Source organism: Podarcis muralis, chromosome 13 (assembly GCF_964188315.1).
Source record: "Podarcis muralis chromosome 13, rPodMur119.hap1.1, whole genome shotgun sequence".
NCBI classification, from domain to species: domain Eukaryota; kingdom Metazoa; phylum Chordata; class Lepidosauria; order Squamata; family Lacertidae; genus Podarcis; species Podarcis muralis.
Window position 1 is genome coordinate 56,377,401 of NC_135667.1, and position 21,190 is coordinate 56,398,590.

The 21,190-nt window shown below is 42.3% G+C and overlaps 1 protein-coding gene across 7 annotated transcripts in view; it reads left to right on the forward strand.

Moving 5' to 3' along the window:
- The window catches only part of PTPN3 (protein tyrosine phosphatase non-receptor type 3), a 104,408-nt gene extending 96,820 nt beyond the window's left edge, over positions 1–7,588 (forward strand). For all 7 annotated transcript variants that reach the window (XM_028701708.2, XM_028701706.2, XM_028701710.2 and 4 more), the window contains 4 exons: positions 160–288; positions 2,278–2,423; positions 4,505–4,640; positions 5,294–7,588. In XM_028701708.2, coding sequence (XP_028557541.2) covers positions 160–288; positions 2,278–2,423; positions 4,505–4,640; positions 5,294–5,371 — 489 coding nt within the window. In that variant the 3' untranslated portion in view covers positions 5,372–7,588. The remainder of the gene's footprint in view (positions 1–159; positions 289–2,277; positions 2,424–4,504; positions 4,641–5,293) is intronic.
- Positions 7,589–21,190: the final 13,602 nt, after the last annotated feature.

The window sequence follows — 21,190 nt, forward strand, 5'->3', positions numbered from 1 at the left end:
TGCTTCTGCTAACTCTTTGGCCTAGACCTGGGTCTTTTGTCATGTCAATTAGTACATGGTATGTTCTATGTTGATTATTAGCATTGCTTGAGCAACCCTCTAAGATATGTTTCCATAGAAGATATAAATGTGACAGGATGAGTTTTTCTTTTGTGTTAGACCAAATGTCATCCTTATTGGCCTGATCCTCCAGACGTTCTTGATTATGGCAACTTTCGTGTCAAGTGTCGATCTGAAGATTGTACCATTGCTTACGTGTTTAGAGAAATGGTTATTACAAATATTGAAGTAAGTGATTTTTACTTTTTCAGTTTGCTACAAGAAAAAAATACATATTAAAACGTCACACGTGGTTATGTACATGTCGTGCTTGTTGCCTGATCTAAATGCTGCTGCTCTTGGTCCATTGGTCAGCCTTACTGGAATATGTATCTACAAAGATTATTTGAGTCAAAGCTAACCTTCTGGTTGTTTATTATTATTATTATTAAGAAGCAACTCAAGTATAAGTGCTTGTGCTGTTACTTATTTTGTCTTTATTCATTAGTAAGGGCCCATTCAAACAGCTCTTAGCTGTATGTGGTATGAGATTCAGTATGGAGCTCGGATGCTTTCTTCGTCACCAATGCATGTGCATGCTTACATGCGTGATAATACATATTCAAGTTTGCATGTACATGCCAAAACTTAGAACTCCCATTTCTATATGAATAAGTGACTGCTAAATGAATACTAAATCTATGTGCAGTACGGTGGGTACAGCACTCAATTCCTTATTTTGCTGCACAGAAAAATGAGGAGAGAGAATCCTACACACCTGAGTGGTAATGCAGTGTAATGTAAACAATTGCAAAGTGATAAGCATTGGACCAAAAATCCTAGTTTCACAACTATCACAAACAGATCCTAGTGATGACTGAGAAGGAATGAAACCTTGCAGTTGTGGTGGATAGCTCAAATGACCCAAGTGTGAAGAGGCTGTGAAAAACATCAATTCTGTTTTAGGAGTAATTTGGAAAATAACAAAAAACTGCCAATAGAATAATATTACTATGCAAATCTGTGGTGCAACCATATTTGGAATACTGTATGTGGATGACAGTTGTGAGAACAGCATGTTGGAGTAGATGGGCCCTTGACCTGATCCAGCTCTTCTTATTACACGTCAAATACAGCATCCTATGATGAATGAACAGTAAATGCAGAAGAACCAAGCATAGGAAGCTGCACGGAAACCACTGGGACCCTTTCTTGTCCCTGCCCATATTGTTTGATGCAGCTTTACCTATCCAGCTGTTGTTTGTTTCAGTTTGGCTAGGGCCACTGACTTCTAATGAGCTTTGAGTATTCATCCAGACTTTGGCAAAATATAGCCACATGTAGACTTGGCTATGGCAGCATAACTGGTATATGGCAAATTTGGTTTGGAGCTGATTGCTCGTTGTTGCATCTTTTTTTCATTAAACAGACCCTGCCTACATTTTGTGTCTGGTATACTGTGACAGAGTTGGCAGAGTTTTTTGCAAAATGGAAGCACCCGCTTTGGACCAAACTATATATTACATTATATGTGTTACTGTGTTGAGCTCACCTGTTTTTTAAAAATGGCTGCAGAGATTAGGTGCATAGAGAGGTGGGTTTAATGTTTCCCTTCTGCTGCAGTCTGCTTCAAACTGCTGACCTCCAAGCTCTTCCCAACACCTAAGCTGTTATTTAGCTGAAGCAGCTTTCTTCCCACCAGGTGGCAGTCCCAGCCATAGAGGGACAAAGTGCCTTAAGAGGGAGTCCCCAGGGAACCCAGTGTGTTACAGGTGGCTGTGAGTTAGGATTCTCTGTATGTGACAGTATTTTGCCTTCATAAAAATGGAAATATAAACAGTTTGCTATGTTGAATGTATAATTGAGCTTTTATGAGAAATAGCTATAGCACAGTTTCACATATTTGATTGGTCTATGGAGTACAGAAAACATTCAGATGAGAATGTAACTAGATTTCTAGTAGGTTTACTGTACATTGTCAGGGTCTACTGAGAGAGACAACAGAAAATACTATTCTGGAGATGGGGGGGTGGGGAAAGAGATTCAGCTAATAAATAAATAAATGATGTACTGCTTTTGACCACAAATCAACAATATTTATTGTTGAGCTATCTAAATGCAAGACCCTGAACTGACAAATGGTTTGTTTGATATTTTCCCATTAAATAATTTTCAGTTAAGGCTGTTTTTACAGTAAGGTCTGTAGTCCTTTATAGTGAAAATGTTAATTTATTTCAGACAGAGGAAGAACACACAGTCACTCATCTCCAGTATGTGGCTTGGCCTGATCATGGTGTCCCTGATGATTCCACCGACTTTTTGGAATTTGTGACCTACATGAGATCAAAGAGAGTGGGAAATGTGCCAGTTCTTGTTCACTGCAGGTGCAGTAAATAATTGTGCATATAACCATTTGGCATAATAGTTTGTGATAGTTCTTGAGTCTGCTGATAGTGAATCAAAACTGCTCTTGCTGCTTCAGGCTGCTTAGGGACTGTTCAAATTTGAAGTGCTTATTCCTTTCAGTGGACTTTCACAAAAGACAGAAAACAGAGCTTAAATGTGACTGGTTGTAAATGCAACTTGGTTGCGTGATTTTATGTGGGGTGGGGTTTATTGTTCTTTTCTTTTTAAAAAATAGAACTCATAGGAATCCCACTGGATCAGATAAAGGGTCCTTCTAGTTCAGCATCTGTTTCCTAGTGGTGGCCCACAAACAAGGCATGAAGACGTAACTCAGTAGCTGGCACTCAATGGCATATTATCTGAATTATTATTATTACATATTATCCATGTAATCACCATGTCTAGTAGTCATTCAAAGACTTATTAATTTATTCCTCTCTCATATTACAACTTGGGGTCATGCAATGAAACAGATTGGCAGAATATTCAGGACAGACAAAAGGAGGTACTTCTTCACCTGGCAATTAGTTGATTCATAGAATTCTGTGCCATAAGATGTGGTGATGGCCACTAGCTTAACTAGTTTTAAGAGTAGAGGAGAAAAATTCAAAGAAGATACGTACCAGTAATGTAGCTATATTATGAAGTTAAAAGTGGTGGGAACCCAGAAGGAAAAGTGGCAGTTCCACTCTATTCTGTGCTGTTTAGACCACATCTGGAGTACTGTGACCAATTTGGGGCACCACATTTTAAGATGGGCATCAACAAACAATAGTGTGTCTGGAGGAAGGTGACGGAGATGGCAAGAAGTCTAAAAACTAAGTCCTATAATTAATAGTTGAAAGAGCTGGATATGTTTAGCCTGGCTAAGAGAAGATGGAGGAGGGACATGATATCTGAGGGGTTGTTATGCAGAGGATGGAGCAAACTGTTCCAGAAGACAGGCCTAGAACCTATGAATGGAAAGTCCTGGGAAGCATATTTGGCTGAATGTTAGGAGAAACTTACTAACTCTAAGAGCTTTCTAACAGTGGAACAGTCTGCTTGCCTAAGAGGTGGCCTTTGCTTTGCTTGGAGATGTTTTAGCAGAGGTTGGACTGCCATCTGTCATCCTCCACTTTAGGAGGCTGGACTAGATTACCTCCATGGTTCCGGGCAACTCTGGTTCTATGGAACCTCCAGTTTCAGAGGCCACTAAATACCAAGTGCGTTATTGCCTTGATGTCCCTCATGTGGGCTTCTCAGAGGTATCTGGTGGGCCTCTGTGAGAAACAGTATGCTGGACTATATTGACCCTTGCTCTGATCCAGCAGGGCTGCTCTTCTGTGTGGCAGCACACAATTCCTTATTGTGCACTCACAGACATCTCATTTGCACGATGCACAATCTCTTCTATGGTTGCATAGAATGGCACACTCCATAAAGCACTTTCTTGCTTTTCTAAACCATGCTTAAATATATATGCCAATATGATTTTAATCATGGTTGTCTAAGTTTGCTGTTTATAATTATTTGAAACCAGGATTTGAAGCTGGCTGGAATTTCTGATTAAGCAGTGAACCTGATTATTTTTAACTATCATTGAATCCTTTAACCACTGTTATGGTGGGTGGAGGAAGTTTGCCTTGGGTAAGGGAGGAGCATATCATCTTCTGGCCTGCTCTTAGTCTCTTAACTGTGAGGAGATAACTCCTTTTGCCCCCCCTCCCCCAATAGGGCAGCTATGACCATTGAATTTTTCTTTGTAATATCCTGTTACTTCGGGGAGGGGGGAGCAAAACTCCTAGCTTGAATTAAATTAAATTACTTATTTAACCATTGATTACTAAAACTTACTTGTTTTCTCCATTTTTCTGTGAAATGTTTTTCTTACAGATTTGCAAAGAACATGTTGCTGAAGTGATTTTTAAGTGTTCTGTTGTATTCAGTATTCCTAATGTTTTCAAGAGATTTTCAGTATTTTTTAAAAAGCCATAATTTTGATATGAATTCAGGACAAAACACATGCTTTGGTTGTTGTTGCTTTAAAAAATGCAGTCTTGTTGCTTACCTCTTGCAGTGCTGGAATAGGCCGGACTGGAGTATTGGTTGCTATGGAAACAGCTCTGTGCTTAATTGAAAAAAGCCAACCTGTTTATCCACTGGATATTGTACGAAAGATGCGAGACCATCGTGCTATGATGGTGCAAACATCAGTAAGTAAAAAGTACAGGAGCCTATTTTCAATGTGTTTGACCCAATTTCAATATATTGAAATCATATAATTGTAATGTTCGAAGGGTCCTCAGTGGTCATCTAGTCCTGCCCTCAAGCTGATACAGGAAGTTCATTGCTGCAACATCCCTTGTACATAGTGATTCTGTCTCTACTGAAGAACACTTAATTGCCTCTAAAGTTGCCATGCTTCAACAAAATACTTTCAGAGGGAGATTCCAGCATGAATTAGAACTATTCAATAAATCCTGTTGTATTCACTGAGGCCTGAATTGAAACAGTGGTTTCCTGTGCACTATAGATTTCATTTGGCCTAGATAAACACATTTTGATTTGTGCCTCCTTCTCTATTCTGCTGGTTTATCTCTGTTTCCTGTCTCTGCTGCCTATCTCAGCTCTTCAGAGATGGATTTAAATCACCTGAAGAACCTAATGCTGATCTCTCCCTGCCCCCTGCAGAACTATGGCAGCTGTGCATACTATCCATCTTGGTCTTAAAGGCAATGCTGGTGTTAACTTCAGTGTATGAAAATGATGGCATTGTAGCTGAACATTGTACTGATATTATATAAATGAAAGATAACTTAGGTTATTTTTAACCTTTTCCCTTTGTGTGTGTGTGTGTGTTATGCAGAGTCAGTACAAATTTGTCTGTGAAGCTATTCTTCATGTTTATAAAGAAGGACTAGTACGCCCGCTGGATTCCAGTTAGCATAAATGTGAAGAAATGGAGTTCATCTTTCTAAAGACACATGTCAAGCCCAAGTGGTTTGTGGTGATAGATTATGGCAGAGCTCGCCAAGGCTTTGGGGAAGAGAAAGCAAGTTTGTACCATGGCACTTTAAAATTCTGTAGGAAATTACTGAACCATGTAATCTACATATGAATCAGGTAAGTTTGTAAAGGCATGTGATGTGGAATGTACGCACACAGAAAACAAGAAAAGAAAATCTTGATGTACTCGCTGTATGCACCTTTTATTGCCTTAAAACATTTTTCATTGGAAGATTCCAGTGCTCTCCATTGTGAACTGAAAAAGACCAACCAGCAATATCAATGGAAAAGCAACCCAATTATTTGAAGAGCCAAGTGCCTTCATCGCCTAAAGAGTTGAGTATTCCACAACTCCCACAAAATTGGACTGAATCATCCCAATACCAGTTAACGTTGGCAATATTACTTTGCTCAGGCATATTTATGAAATGAAATACCAAGGGCTGGAGCAATGGCACTGTAACCTCTGTAAATCTATCTGCATCACTGATAAGCATATTTAAAGCAGGCAGAGATCATGTGCTATGCAGAAAAGGCAGTGGGGCAACTGTATGTGAAAGAGGATACAATCTGTCTTCCACTGGTTATTTTTATGTGCTCCTTGTTTCTGTATTGCTCTTTATCTTGTTATTTCTTCCACATGTTTGTTTTGAAATGGGTGGTGCTTTTAAATTCAGTTTGTTTGATCTGCTCCTCTGTTTCAAAATCTGCTGTTCTTCAGATACAGATAGCAAAGTATCTTTTACTGTTCGTGTAAACATTTTAATCAGGTGCTGGAAGACTATCTACTGCTGACACAAATATACTGTTGCTGCTAAAATGTAAAGGGCATAGATGTTCAGATGCTAAAACACTTAGTTCATTGTCCATCAGATAAAACTTTGTTCTGCCCTAATCATGGGCCAAGTCTTCCATTGCTTTAGCAACATCATTGCTATTGCTAAGCCATCCCATTGTGTTCAGCTCTCAAGTAACACATGGATGCATATATCGTATGGCTTGGTCAGATCTTGTGGATGGATCTATAAGTACCCCTCTTCAGTTGTGGGATCACTTCTGCTTGCATTTTGAAGTATCTATGAAATTTGGCCTACATGTGGATATACAAGGAAAAACAGGCTGTCATGCAGCAGCAAGAATACTACAAAAAACAAACAAACAAAATCTATTTACAGTGGTGCCTCGCAAGACGAAATTAATTCGTTCCGCGAGTTTTGTCGTCTTGCGTTTTTTTTCGTCTTGCGAAGCACGGTCTCGGGAAAGTTTTGGAAAAGCTTCAAAAATCACCAAAGTCTTCAAAAACCTCAAAAAAGGCTACCACACCGCGTGCTATGAGTTGCTCCTCAAAGTCAAGTCGCGACTGTATTAACGGTGTTAAGAAAAATGAAACAAACTTGCAAGACGTTTCCGTCTTGCAAAGCAAGCCCATAGGGAAAATCGTCTTGCGAAGCAGCTCAAAAAACAAAAACCCCTTTCGTCTAGCGAGTTTTTTGTCTTGCGAGGCATTCGTCTTGCGAGGTACCACTGTATCTAGAATGCTGAAAAATCTATAGACTTGTCCACAAAGAAGAGCCATGGCTTGAAAAGTGTAAGAAGCTTATGATGCAACCCTGTGCATGCTAGCTCAGAAGTTCCGCTGTCTTCAAAGGCACTTACTCCCTAGTGAGTGTGTTTAGGGCTGCAGCCTTAATTAATTTATTACACATATAGCATTTGAGGTTTCTGTGTGTGGATACGAACATTTGTATGATGACAGCATGAGAATCAGCAATGGCGTGAGTGGCTTAGGAGCAGCAATTGCTCTACAAAGGTATTATATGAATTGATTTTGTTATGTGATGTGAGTGAAATGTTGAAAAAACCTGGATGTATCACAATGTATGTAAAGTATGAATGAGTTGTATTTTGGTAATTTGCTTTAAGGTACACTGGTCTCAGTTTCATTTCAAGGGAGAGAATTGGAATAAACCATCACTGTATGGTATTTAAGAATTTGTCTTTGTCAATAAGTGTATAAATTAAATTAAAAGAACATATGGAATATATCATCATGGACTAAAATTATGTATATAAAGGCTGGTTCTGAGAAAAATCATCTAGAAATTTGAGAAACATTGTGTATATGTTTATATTAAAACCTATTTTTTCTCTTTAATTACAAATGTAGCAGTGCAGAATTGAATTACAAATGTATTGTTGTAGTTTTCCCAAGAGGTTCTTTTTCTTCTCTCCTTTTTTCAGTCTGGAATCAAAAGGTTTCACAGTGAATGTGATACGGTGACCCTCATTGGGTTCTCAGCTTCTGAGGTGATCATCTTCATCATACATGCAGAGTCATACCCAAAATGAGTTGACTAACAAGTTTAAATTCATTCTGATTATCTCACATGGTCATTTCAAATTGAATATGAATGATCAGTTAATAGCATAGAAAATCATACAAATATTCTAGAAGCCAGAAAGCTTTTTGACTTCTCCGTCTGGAGTATTCCTTGTTTTCAAGGTACATTTTTTTATTGGTGAATTATACCTTAGGGTACTGCAAACCCCCTGCTTGCTCATTCATAAAAATATTTCTGTTGTGTGTCTTGCACTTGGATTAGGTCCTCAGAGCAGTTTATAGCCAAGTGTCATAAAGCCGTATTGAAAAGCAATTGTGAGACAACAGCATGAAAATTAAACAGCAAATCACAACAATTTGAATCCAGAGCAAATTACCATCTGCCCTCTGAGCACGCTCAAAGAGGTAGCTAGACAAATCTCCCAGGTCAGCAAATGCCATAATTTGGACACTCCTAATGAGTAGGCCCAAGGGACGCGGGTGGCGCTGTTGGTTAAACCACAGATCCTAGGACTTGCCGATCAGAAGGTCGGCGGTTCGAATCCCCACGACGGGGTGAGCTCCCGTTGCTCGGTCTCTGCTCCTGCCAACCTAGCAGTTTGAAAGCACATCAAAGTGCAAGTAGATAAATAGGTACCGCTCCAGCGGGAAGGTAAATGGCGTTTCCGTGCGCTGCTCTGGTTCGCCAGAAGCGGCTTAGTCATGCTGGCCACATGACCCGGAAGCTGTGTGCGGACAAACGCCGGCTCCCTCGGCCTATAGAGCGAGATGAGCACCACAACCCCAGAGTCGGTCACGACTGGACCTAATGGTCAGGGGTCCCTTTACCTTTACCTTTAATGAGTAGGCCCGATCCTGTGCCTGTGGAAAGCAGACAGCTATTTAGATACACAGGTCCCAATCCATTTAGGGCTTTAAATTGAAGAACCAGCAACTTGCACAGAGCCTGGAAATAAACTGGGAGCCAACTAACAACTGTGGACTTGCAAGGTCACCATATGTTGCAATAGTTTATCCAAGATTTGTATGTTTAAAACTGCTTACTAATTGGTGAAATTGGCAGCATCTAAGGGGGGTTTCTTTAACAGGGACCTTGTCACAATCACCTGCAATACAGACAGAATTAAACCTTCCAGCAACAAGGAACTAATTACCTCTTCTACCCAGTGAAGCCACAAGGCAGGTTCTTTTGTTAGTTTTTATTTAAAGAAAACCCAATCTAAGAAACTATTAGGACTTACAAGGCCAAGTTAAAAATCAGCTTTAATCAGCTAGTATAAGTATGGGTCAAGCACACTTGTTTATATCCCCAAAGATACTCTGTCCTCAGGCTGTACAAACTGAAAACTATACGTCAAAAACTTGCCAAGATGAGCTATGGCATCAACCAGAAGCGACCCTGTATTTAATGTGAGATCCAGGTCAGAATGAACGCAAGCAACCTTCCTCCTCCTACATATTTGCAAAAGCTCATACAGCATTACATATGTTTGGCTATTTATCTCTATGGCGAACTTATGGAAAACTGGATTACAGCAGTGTATTACTTATTATTACATGTGTTTGCACTTCTTTATTGGAAATCTTTGCTTCCTGTGTTAACATTGACCATAACCCTATCCCTAACTCCAACCCTGCAGGAAACATCCCCAATGACCAAATCCTCTCCCCCTCCCTTTCTCTGCATTTCAGAGACATAATTAAATGCTTGCATTGCCATGGGGTGATGAGAGGCATAGATATAGTACAAAATCTCCTTGCATAACAAATATGCTGAGTGCTTATCTCCGATATGTCAGAAGTGTCAACATAGAAACTTGATAATTAGCATCTCTAATGAAAAGGGATCCATCACACAAGGCACTCTCAACTGCATTGTGAAATGAGGCTTGAAAATGCTAAGCAGCAGTGGTATAGATAAAAATCCATTATTTAAAATAAAATAAACCATTTTACGTTTTCAGTTGCAGTATAAGTCTATTACCACTACCACCACCAACCTAGGGGAATAACTAATTTCTAATATCAAACTTAAGCACGGCATATATTGTCAGCATTTATCACCTTTAATCAAGCAGCACAGACATTTGCTTTCTATTTCATGGAGAGAAACATTATTTTGCCTAGGATCAGCCCCTGCTTCTGGAAACTTCTAGTCACTCAGTCCACACTCCTGCTCATCTATTCTGTTTTCAGATATAGCCTTTGTCTGCAAGTAAGCATTATTGCGTAGTATCCTTGGATGTGCAGAGAAAGAGTTAGATGGAAAGAAACAGGTTTGCTTGTTTGTAACTGTCCATTGATGGGCAGGGCCAAAAGCAAAAAAGAAAAAGCATAAAAATGCAGAAATTCCCTCCAGTAGAATACATTAAGATGGCTTTTCTCTCTGACAAACCTCTGCCTCTGTTTTTGCTTTTAGGTGAAATGGGTGGTGGCACCTTTTTAAAAAATGCATTGTTCACACATGTGCTATAGAATCCTGAGTCCTGAATTGCAACAAGTCAATTCCAATCTGTTAGCTCCGAGGATGTGGGCAGGCTGCTTGGACGAGTGAAACCAGCCATCCTGGCTTATAAAAGCTAGCTGGGAAGGGCTGGGTGATGGGCTCTGTAGGGTGGTGAATGCTTCCCTCTGTGAAGGAGTCTTCCCAGACCCGCTGAAAGAGGCAGTTATTAAACCGCTTCTTAAAAAAACATCTTCAGATCCGGCCAACTATCGCCCAGTCTCAACTCTTTCATTCTTGGGCAAGGTGATTGAGCAGGTGGTTGCTGAACAACTCCAGGCATGCCTGGAGGATGCGGACCATTTGGATCCCTTCCAGTTGGGATTCAGGCCGCATCATGGCACTGAAACTGCCTTGGTTGCACTGGTTGATGATCTCCGGCGGGCTAGGGACAAAGGTGAGAGCTGTTTCCTAGTTCTGCTGGATCTCTCAGCGGCTTTTGACACCATCGACCATAACACCCTTCTGGACTGTAGAGGAGCTGGGGGCACTGTTATACAGGTGGGGCGGTGAGAAAAGGGGCAACTTCCCACTTGGCTTCAGGCAGTGAAACAGGACAGCCCCTGCCAGATGTTGCCAAAAGTCAGCAGAAATAGTGATATGAAGCCACAGAGCAGGCAGGAAAACCAGAAGACTTGGAGAAGATGGTGGCTGCTTCCAGGCTACAGTCATACCTCATGTTGCGAACGCTGGGGCTTACGTCTGCAGGTTGCGTCCCGTGGCAACCCAGAAGTTCCGGAAAGGGTTACTTCTGGGTTTCACCACTCACGCATGTGCAGACGCGCAGATGTGGGTTGCATTCTGTTCAGGTTGTGAACAGGCCTCTGGAACGGATCCCGTTCGCAACCAGAGGTACCACTGTACTTCTGTTTTGCATAGCATACTGGAAAATCCAGGTTGTGAAATGACAGTGGATTTGCCATTCTTGCACAACAAACCTACCTATCTCCACCCCCATTAGGCTTTTTACAGTAAGGAAAGTGATGTGCAAATGCTTGCGTGTGGGGTAACAATTGTATGATACAACATTGTATAACCTCCTTGTCTAAAAATGAATGCTCAATGGACAAGTGAGGCTGTATAACCTTCCTGCCAGCTCCGGAGGGATGTTCAATAAAGCAGGTTGCCTGGAAGAGATCTCAGTCTCTGTGGAAATTCATTGGGGTAAAAATAGACTGTAGGCCGGGGGGGGGGGGGGCGTGTCCATTGGGCTTGGTGGGGTGGAAGGCAAGGAGGCCAGTAGCAGGGAGAGCAAGAGCCAGTGATGGGCAGAGTTAGCCCCTGATTGGTTGTAAGTGCTTGTCCACACTTCTGATTGCCTGGCTGCTGCTTGCTGCTGAATTGGAGCAAACCTCAACCAGGGGTGGATCTACACACAGGGGAAAAACACTATAAGTAAGTCATGAAATTGTTTTAACAAAATAAAAAAAACTATTTAAAATCACATTGAAAAGTTTTGTGCTCTACAGCACCATATGTTGCATGTTTATAATGCCTTAAAACACTGGTTTTTTGACTAATGTAGCTGAGTCCAAGGTTTTCCGTGGATTGGCGTTTGTTCTGATTCAGTAGTAAAGAGTGGGTTTTCTGGGGAAAGTGGGGATGCAAATGGAAAACTGCTCAGACCCCTGCCTAGAAAGCCCAGGAGAAGCGGAAGGCCACTCAGAACCATGCTTTTTAGGTGCGGGAAAGGCAAAGTATAGACAAGCCCAGAGAAGCCTGACTGAGGTTGATGGCCCTTAAATCCCAGCCTCTGCTATTGTAGCCCCTTAACTAGCTGGTGGGTAGAAAAAGCCCACTCCCTTCAATGACCTCTGGCTCAACATTCCTGGAGCTGTAGTCTTATTTTATTTAAAACATACAAACAAAAATCCCATTTATTGATGAACAATGTCATGGGCCACATTGGTGAATGAAAGGCTGCAGCCTCTGAATTGGCTGGGAGAGCAGGTCCTCTTCCACCAAAGAGCAATAGGTTATTGCTGGGGTGTGGACTTCTCCCTCAAGGGAATAGCATTCTTCCCCAAAGCAAATTGCTATGCAAACTACAAAGGGGTTGTGGGGAGAGAGATGTAAATCCAAAAAATGAAAGAAAAATTCATTTGCACATGGCTTCAGTCCAGGAGTCCATACATGCAAAGCCTTTCCCTGCATGGTCAGGGGCAAGTGGTTGGCAGTGGAGTGCTGCTCTGAGTGCACCCAACCCTCAGAGAGGCTGCTGCTGAAAACGAGGATCCAAAAAGCTCCTCATTGTGTTAAACCAGGCTTCCTCATCCTCGGCCCTCCAGATGTTTTTGGCCTACAACTCCCATCATCCCTAGCTAGCAGGACCAGTGGTCAGGGATGATGGGAATTGTAGTCTCAAAACATCTGAAGGGCCAAGGTTGAGGAAGCCTCCTCACATTCCTCTGGACACAAGCCCATCAAAGTCCTATATTATGAGTGCATTACTCATTTTTCCCTGTACTTGTATCCTAATCTGAGAGATGTGATTATCCAGCATAATGTACAGGTGAAACTCAGAAAATTAGAATATTGTGGAAAAGTTCATTTATTTCAGTAATTCAACTTAAGCTCAGTACTTTTGGCAGTGTGGGCAGGTGCCAAGTCCTGCTGGAAAATGAAGTCAGCATCCCCATAAAGCTCGTCTGCGGAAGGAAGCATGAAGTGCTCCAAAATCTCCTGGTAGATGGCTGCGTTGACCCTGGACTTAATGAAGCACAGTGGACCAACACCAGCTGATGCCATGGCTCCCCAAATCTCTTTTCTGATGAGAGCAGCTTTTGCATCTCATTTGGAAACCAAGGACCCAGAGTCTGGAGGAAAAATGGGGAGGCACACAATGCCAGATGCTTGAAGTCCAGTGTGAAGTTTCCACAGTCTGTGTTGATTTGGGGCGCCATGTCATCACTTCATGCTTCCTTCCGCAGATGAGCTTTATGGGGATGCTGACTTCATTTTCCAGCAGGACCTGGCACCTGCCCACACTGCCCAAAGTACCAAAACCTGGTTCAATGCCCATGGGATTACTGTGCTTGATTGGTCTTCCATAACACCTCAGCAGTGCCACAGGCTGATAGCATCCATGCCACGCCGCATTGAGGCAGTAATTGATGCAAAAGGGGCCCAAACCAAGTACTGGGTACATATGCATGCTTCTACTTCTCAGAGGTCCAGTATTGCTCTATTTGCAATCCTTGTTTTGTTGATTTCATTTAATATACTAATTTTCTGAGATTGTTAATTTGGGGTTTTCATCAGCTGTACGCCATGATCATCACAATTATAACACATAAAGGCTTGACATATCTCGCTTTGCATGTCATGAGTCTATCTCATATATTAGTTACACCTTTTAAGTTGAATTACTTAAATAAATGAACTTTTCCACGATACTCTAATTTTCCGAGTTTCACCTGTATCTTCCTTGAAAATGTAAGGCTATAATCTATTTTATGAAACTGTACAGTCACCTATCCAATGTATCTCTGAAAGCAGGGGAAATAGGACAGACACACATCTGCAGTCAATGTGGAGTTCTTGTGGAGTATGGATTGGCAGACATGAGCAGTGAAGTCAACACCAAGGAAGAAAAAACTAAGGACCTAAGTATAAGCATGTTTGAATAAGTTTCCTGCTCTGCGATGCGTCTTTTTTGTTTGTTTGAAAGTTAGGATTTAGCTTCAGCCCTGTTCAACAAAGAAAACTAAACAATAGCAAACAATAGCAGCCAGAAAATAAGACAGCACACTTCTAACACTATGGTGCACAATCTTATATGTAGGGCCCTTTGGCAGACCCCTTCAACAGTTGTGCTTCAATCCTAATTTGTTTACAGGGTGTTTGTGTCTCCCCATTTATCATTCATTCATTCATACCCTGTTTTTCAATGCATTTCCCCATCACTTTCTAAACTGCAAGAAGACTGATTCTTTTTTAAAGTGAGATTTGTTGTAGTAGGGCAACAGTCAACTTCTAAAAATTCCACAACCTAAATTTACAGTGTGCACATGAACACCTGCAAAATAGTGACTGTCTAGAGGCACTCTGAATCAACACATTTGTATTTTACTGGTTTTGAAAAGCAGAGCTGTCCAATTAAACAGGGGCAGCTTTGCCGTCGGTTAAACACTTGCAATTTGATTAACCAAGCATACCCCTAATAAGAATAGTATGTCCAAACCTCAACTGCAGCTATAGGTGAGTACTATTTTTCTAACTACACTAATTTCTCACCTACAATAGTAGAGAAGCCTGCAGCCCCCTTTTAGACTGAAGCGAATAGAATCAGTTTTGCTTAAACTGTCTAGTCCACCAGTTCCACGATGGAGTCTTCTTGTGATGTCCCTTTGTCATCAGTTGACTTTGAGTTCAGCAGCACAGTCTCGCCAGGGACTGCAATGTTTTTCTACTGACGTCTGTATGCCAGATTCCAGCAGCGAGGGTGGACAGGTGGTGCTCGCAGTGCTCATAATGTGGAGTTCTCTCCCCCTACAGACCTTTTGGGAGAGTTCTAAAAAACATACCCAGATGGCCAGATGGTTGGTAAATAGTGGAAAGTTTTCAGTGAATTTTATGAAATTTGATTCTGCTTCACTTGTCTTGGTTTACCCTGAACATCGGCTATAGATCCAGGTGCATCACACAAACAAACAGTATCATAAAAGTCTTTTAAGAGTCCAAGTTTCCCTAATTTTTCTGTACAAGTTCATGTACCTGATTTATATGAGTGTGTTCCTTTGTTGTTGATGTTATTGTGTGTGGGGTTTTTTTTAAGAGATGCCATGTTCCAAGCATGGCCAAATTCTTGTCTTTATCTTTTCCTATTGGCCCAAGCAGGTATCTGAATTGGGATCTTGGATTTAATTTTAGTACCTTACATATACTTAATTCACACCACAGCTTCAGTTAAAATTCCATTCACCTAGCAAATCCTACCATGTTATATAAATAGGTTACATAACCTTGAATCATGAATACACAAGCAACCCACTGATAAATGCATTGTAAATTTGAAATGATGCAAAAGGTCACAAGCACCAAATTTCAGATCCTGGAGAAAGCCGTTCATTTGTAAAGGTTTGTGGTTGAAATTTAACTCAGCTGCAGCTTGTGCCCTGCTTTACATCATTGATCATTTCTGCCACAAAACTATAGTTCTGTGGTGGGGTTGGAAATCTATAACAGTGTAAATTCAATATCTTCACAATCTATATTTTCCATGACTTGATTTGGGGTGACATGATGAAAGCATGCCTCTTATACAGGTGTAAACATGTTTATCCTGTTAAACCATGGTTGACAAATATATATTAGTATTTAAATTTGTTTGTAATATTAAAACTGTGCCCCCATGACAATGAATCCTCAGTACCTTCACAAAGTTACACTTTTGACATTTATTTGGGGGTAGGTAAAAGTAAAGGGACCCCGACGGTTAAGTCCAGTCGCAAACAACTCTGGGGTTGTGGTGCTCATCTTGCTTTACAGGCCAAGGGAGCCGGCGTTTCTCTGCTGCGCAGAGTTTTTCCAGGTCACGTGACCAGCATGACTAAGCCCCTTCTGGCGCAATGGAACATCAACACCAGAGCAGCGCACGGAAATGCTGTTTACCTTCCCACTGGAGCGGTACCTATTAATCTACTTGCACTTTTTTGGCGTCCTTTCGGACTGTTAGGTTGGCAGGAGCAGGGACCGAGCAACAGGAGCTCACCCTGTTGTGCAGATTCGAACCGCCGACCTTTTGATCGGCAAGCCCAAGGCTCAGTGGTTTAGACCACAACGCCACCCGCGTCCCTTATTTGGGGGTAAACACTAGGAACTAATCTGGTGTCAAACCAGTCTAAAGTTGTAGAGTAGTGATGCCCTAAGAAATGGTAGACTAGGTTCAAGAAGGCTTGAAGCACAGTGAGAAGGCTCACACAATGAAAGTCTTAAAGCAAATTAAGTTGAATTGAGTAGAGACTTGAAACATCTTGGACAAGTGGAGAGTTGTTAAAGACCAACTTAGGGAGTGAGTTCTGGGGTTCAGGGTAGAGGAGGGATGTTGAGGGAAGCGTGCCTCTTGTGATGTAAGAGAAGTCGGCAGAACTGTAGCTATGTGGGGGAGGGGTAATTGGACTTTTTGCCTGGGTGAAGCCTCTAGAGGGGCGCCATTGAGGCTCCTAGCTTGTGTGTATGTACGCAAATGCACATGGGGGTGCCAAACTGGGTCTTTGACCTGGGTGAAATAAAGACTAGTTTCACCCCTGGAAGTTGGTATTAATATGCATTTGCTAGGACTTATTAGTGCTCTTCCAGGTCAGAGGAGCGGCCGTGCATGTGTGCACACACTATTTCCAGCACTCCTCCGACTCAGATGTGCACCGGAAATAGCGTGTGCGCATGCGCACAGGCGCTTCTCCATCCTGCATGCATGTGTACACACTATTTTCGGTGCACATCCGGGTGTGCACGCGCACAGGCATCATCAACCCGGAAGTCAGTCCCTGCACTGCACCACGCTGCACCGCACCGGTAAGAGCGGAGGGCAGCAGGGGTCACCATGGGCCAGATAGACGAGCCCCATGAGCCAAAGACAAAGGAGATGGTGTTAGACTTTCGGAGGAAGAGAGGAGAATTAGCCCCGCTGTACATCAGGGAGGGCTGTGTGGAGAGAGTCTCTTCCTTTAAATTGCTAGGAGTTTATCTCAGTGAAGACCTCACTTGGAAAATCAATACAACCCAGGTGGTTAAGAAAGCCCAACAGAGACTCCATCTCCTCAGAGTATTGCGGAAGAACAAGGTCAACCAACATTTGATGATCTCCTTCTACTGGTCAACAATAGAAAGTGTCCTTTCATACTACATCACGGTGTGGTACACTGGTTTGACATCATCTGATGGGAAGTGCCTACAGAGGGTGGTGAATACAGCACAAGATATTATGGGCTGTCCCGTGAATCCGCTGGATGACATCGAGGAAGAACATTGCCTCAGGAGAGTGAGGAAAATTCTCAGGGATGATTCACACCCTGGCCGGCACTTTCTTGATCTCCTGCCCTCGGGCAGAAGCTATAGAAGCTGGATTAGTCGCACCATCAGGGTAAAGAACAGCTTCTATCCGTGGGCTGTTAGGCTGCTGAATGAAAAGATAACAACGGGGCAACTGACTTTCGGGTTTGGTGGGTGTGCATCAGTAAACGAGGGGAATTAAGGCTAAGAGAGCTGAGTGGGGGGTGCTCATGTAATCTCACTGTATACAAGCTGTACAAGTGACAATAAAGCATTTCAATTTCAATAAGCCTTAGGTTGCCGACCCCTGATTTAGTCAATGAAGAGGTTAAAACCATAGAGTAAGCTGTTCTATGCCACTATTCCCCACCTTGCGAGGAAATGGGTCACCAGCTTTTGTTATATCTCTCTCTCCATGTGGATTTCAGTATGTAAGGCAGTATGAGCTGGTCTCTCCAGATACATGGCTTTAACTAGCCTCTTTTGTGTCAGAACAGAACTGAGTCTGAAACTAGTTTCCCCCCCAATACCAGTAGTTTAGAAACTTTTACCATTTGTCACTGGGCAACATTTGGACCCCTGGACTAAATAGATTCAAATATTATATGAGGCTGAGACCCTACAAGCTCCACCTCCACCCTGGTAAGGGTGAAGGGAAGCAAGAAGAAACAGAAGCCTCCACCTTATGCAGGGTGGGGTGGTGCGCCCAGGGGCAGGGTGAACCGCCTATAGGGAGGGACAAGGCAGGGTGCACAGCACCCATAGGGACAGGACGTCCTCCCCCCTGCCTGCCTGCCTCCTCCAGCCAGGAGCACGGGGTAACAGCGCACTGCCCACCTGCGACTCTCGGCCCAGGTGTGATCCGGTGCAGAGGCCAGGCCTGGGGGGTGCGATCCAGTGCAGCCACGATCCGGCCTGGCTGGGAATTTGTCACCCCCCCTCAGGGATGGCATCCAGGGCACACCGCCCCCACATTGCTCCACCTCTGGGTGTATGTGTGGTTATAGCCGCTGCCACTCAACAGGAAAGTGACAGATAGGAAGAGTGGAAGTCCCAAATAAGCAAGGGCGTGAGGCTTGTGACCCTCTTGAAGATACATAGTGGATATTCTGGGATCAGATGGGAAAAGAGTCTTTGGCTAGTATAAATTCCTTTCGAAAACAGAGGCTTAGACCCAGACTCAATCTCAATTAGATTGCATTGAAAGAAATGTGAAAAGTGAAAATGAATGGGACCCACATGTGACTGCCTTTCTCTGGATCCAACCCATAATATTTGTTTCACAATGTGTTTCCCAAATCCTCATGTTTTTACAAAGGGACCAGGATCAGAGCAAAGTAAAAGAGGTTTAATTAAAGATCCATGACAATTAAGAGCTATGTTTAAAACCTTATCAGATTTTTGATAAATGTGACTGCTGTAATAAATGCAGAATGGAAAGAGTTGCTATTTTAAACGCTTCCATTCTTACAAAAGAAATCTCTCTAGAGCAGAAAGCAGTGTGTGTTGTTCTTTGAATAAAGGAATTAATTTCAGGCTTTATTAACAATACAAATAACACTGCGTGATTTCTTTGCTTCCTAAAGCCTGACTCAGCCTCATAAACTAGGAGTTAAAACATGATTTGGAATTCAATAGCCTCTGAATGACAGGAGTATACATTTCCTCTCTTGGCTTGATAGGAGACCAAATGATGCTCTCACTTGCCTGATTAGAAAGTAGGGGGGGGGGGAGATAAGTGCTGTTTAAAACTAGTATGTTACATATTTTGTGTTAAAGCCTTACAACGGGTTCCCTCATCAACAAATAAGGTCTGCCCACATACCAAAACAAAAAAAGTGTGTGTGGGGGGGGGACAGTTTCTTTATATGAAACTAAATTAACATTGCACTTTTGGTTTAACATGTGCCCATATTCCCTGATACTCCAGAATACTGGGGAACTGCAGCTGTTGAAACCCATACAAGGGATGGACAGACCTTTGCATTTCATCTGCCTCAGTTTATCATTTTTCAAATTTTAAATTCAGTTATACACATTTCTGCAGTAATTTGCATTAAAGAAAACTCATGAAAATTCATCAGCATTTTAGTGGAAATTTCTCTGAATAAACACATTTTTGTATGTTATTTTTTCATGTTATTTTCACCAATATATCAATTTTTATACAGTCTCCCAATATTTGTGTAAGCGTTGCTTGGTTAGAGAACCACAATGCAAAAATAAGAGACATGCAACTTGAAAGGATGGCTATTTTCTGGTTTGCTCATTATCTTGGAAAGTGCAGATTCGGTAGGTTTGCTGTCAAAAACAAAGGGAATCAAATTTCTGCTCGAGTCCCACCTTCACCAGCAATGTTATTTTGGCAATCTGGATGTGGCACACTATTCTATTTTGTGGTGTGTGTGTTTTTAACCAAGGCCAAGATTATCCAGGGTGCAATTGGAGCAGCTGCATCAGGGCCCATGACTCACGGGGCCAAAGAGTTGGAGCATACTTAAAAGGTAATTAAGTATTTAGCCACCTTGGAAGGAAAGTTATAAATCAAAATGTGTAGGGTACTAAACCGACTAGAGTTAAGATTTTCCTGTGTTGGGGACACAGCTTTCAGTTTGCTCTGTAGAGCAGCACCAGGAGTCAGAAAGGTCCCCTCCCCTTCCACTCTGATTATTATTGTTGTTGCTGTCGTTATATATTTCTTTAAACCTCACCATTTGTGCTGACGGGACTCAAGGCACCTTAAAAACAAAAACTGTTAAAAACGTAGAAAAAACAATGATTAAAAACAATTAAACACACAAACATATATATGAATGATTATATATACTCTATTAAAACCAATTACAGTAAAACTGCACAGAACCAATCCTTTCATTAAAAGCAGTCGTTCCCAAAAGGCTGTTGGAAAAAGAAAGTATTCACCTGCTGGCAGAAGGACAAGGAAAGAGGATGTCTAACTTTTCCACGGAGTGCCAGAGTCTGGAGACAGCCACCCAGAAGGCCCTCTCCCAAGTCCCCACTGCTCATGCCTGTGAGGATGGCAGGACTGAGAGAAGGGTCTCGCCAGAAGATCTCATAACCTGGGCAGGTTTGTATGAGGGAATATATAGGACCAGCACTTTGGATTGTGCCAGAAACAGACCAGTAGCAAGTGGGACAGTTCTAGCAAGGGAGTCGTCTGCTCCCTTTAACCAGCCTTGGTCAACAATCTGGCTGCAGCCCTTTGAGACCGTCAGAGTTTCTAAACAGCCACACATAGAGCACGCTACAGTAATCCAAACGAGATGTAACTAAGACCCATGGCCATTCATTGTGACCAAGTGAGACGACTAAAGAAATTGTCTGTGAAGTAATCCTCTCCACTTCTTTTTCATGGAGTTTCCCACCCTTGAGAGCTGGAAAGTACAGGGTCTGCCTTGGCGGTGTGTGTGTGTGTGTGTGTGTGTGTGTGTGTGTGTGTGTGTGTGTGTTGGAGAGTGGGGGCAAAAACTTCCCTCCTCCTTCTGATCAATCACCCAACAACAGTGCAGTGCCATTAACAAGCTAGACTTCATAATGACAAGTGGTGAGAATTGAAATAAGTGTGTGACTTGAAAATGTACCTGTTGCACATTTAAACCCAGTGTTTGAGAGCTTTGCACTCTCACCTCTGCATCTTGGTCTAAACAAAGAGAAAGGCAGGTAATAAAACTGGTTCTTGTGATAACTAAGTTGGGAATAAGTGACCTCTTTATAGCCTCTTATTAGGAGTTGTATCTTACCCCTGGCCCATTAGGCTCAGTGTGAAGGACAGGGATGATGGGGGCCAGGCAGGAATTGGTCTCTCATACCCTTCAACTCATTATAATCCCACTTATGGACACCCACCCCACCAACATGCCCCCATATCCCCCTGCCTCCCCCTTATCTTACTCTCCCTC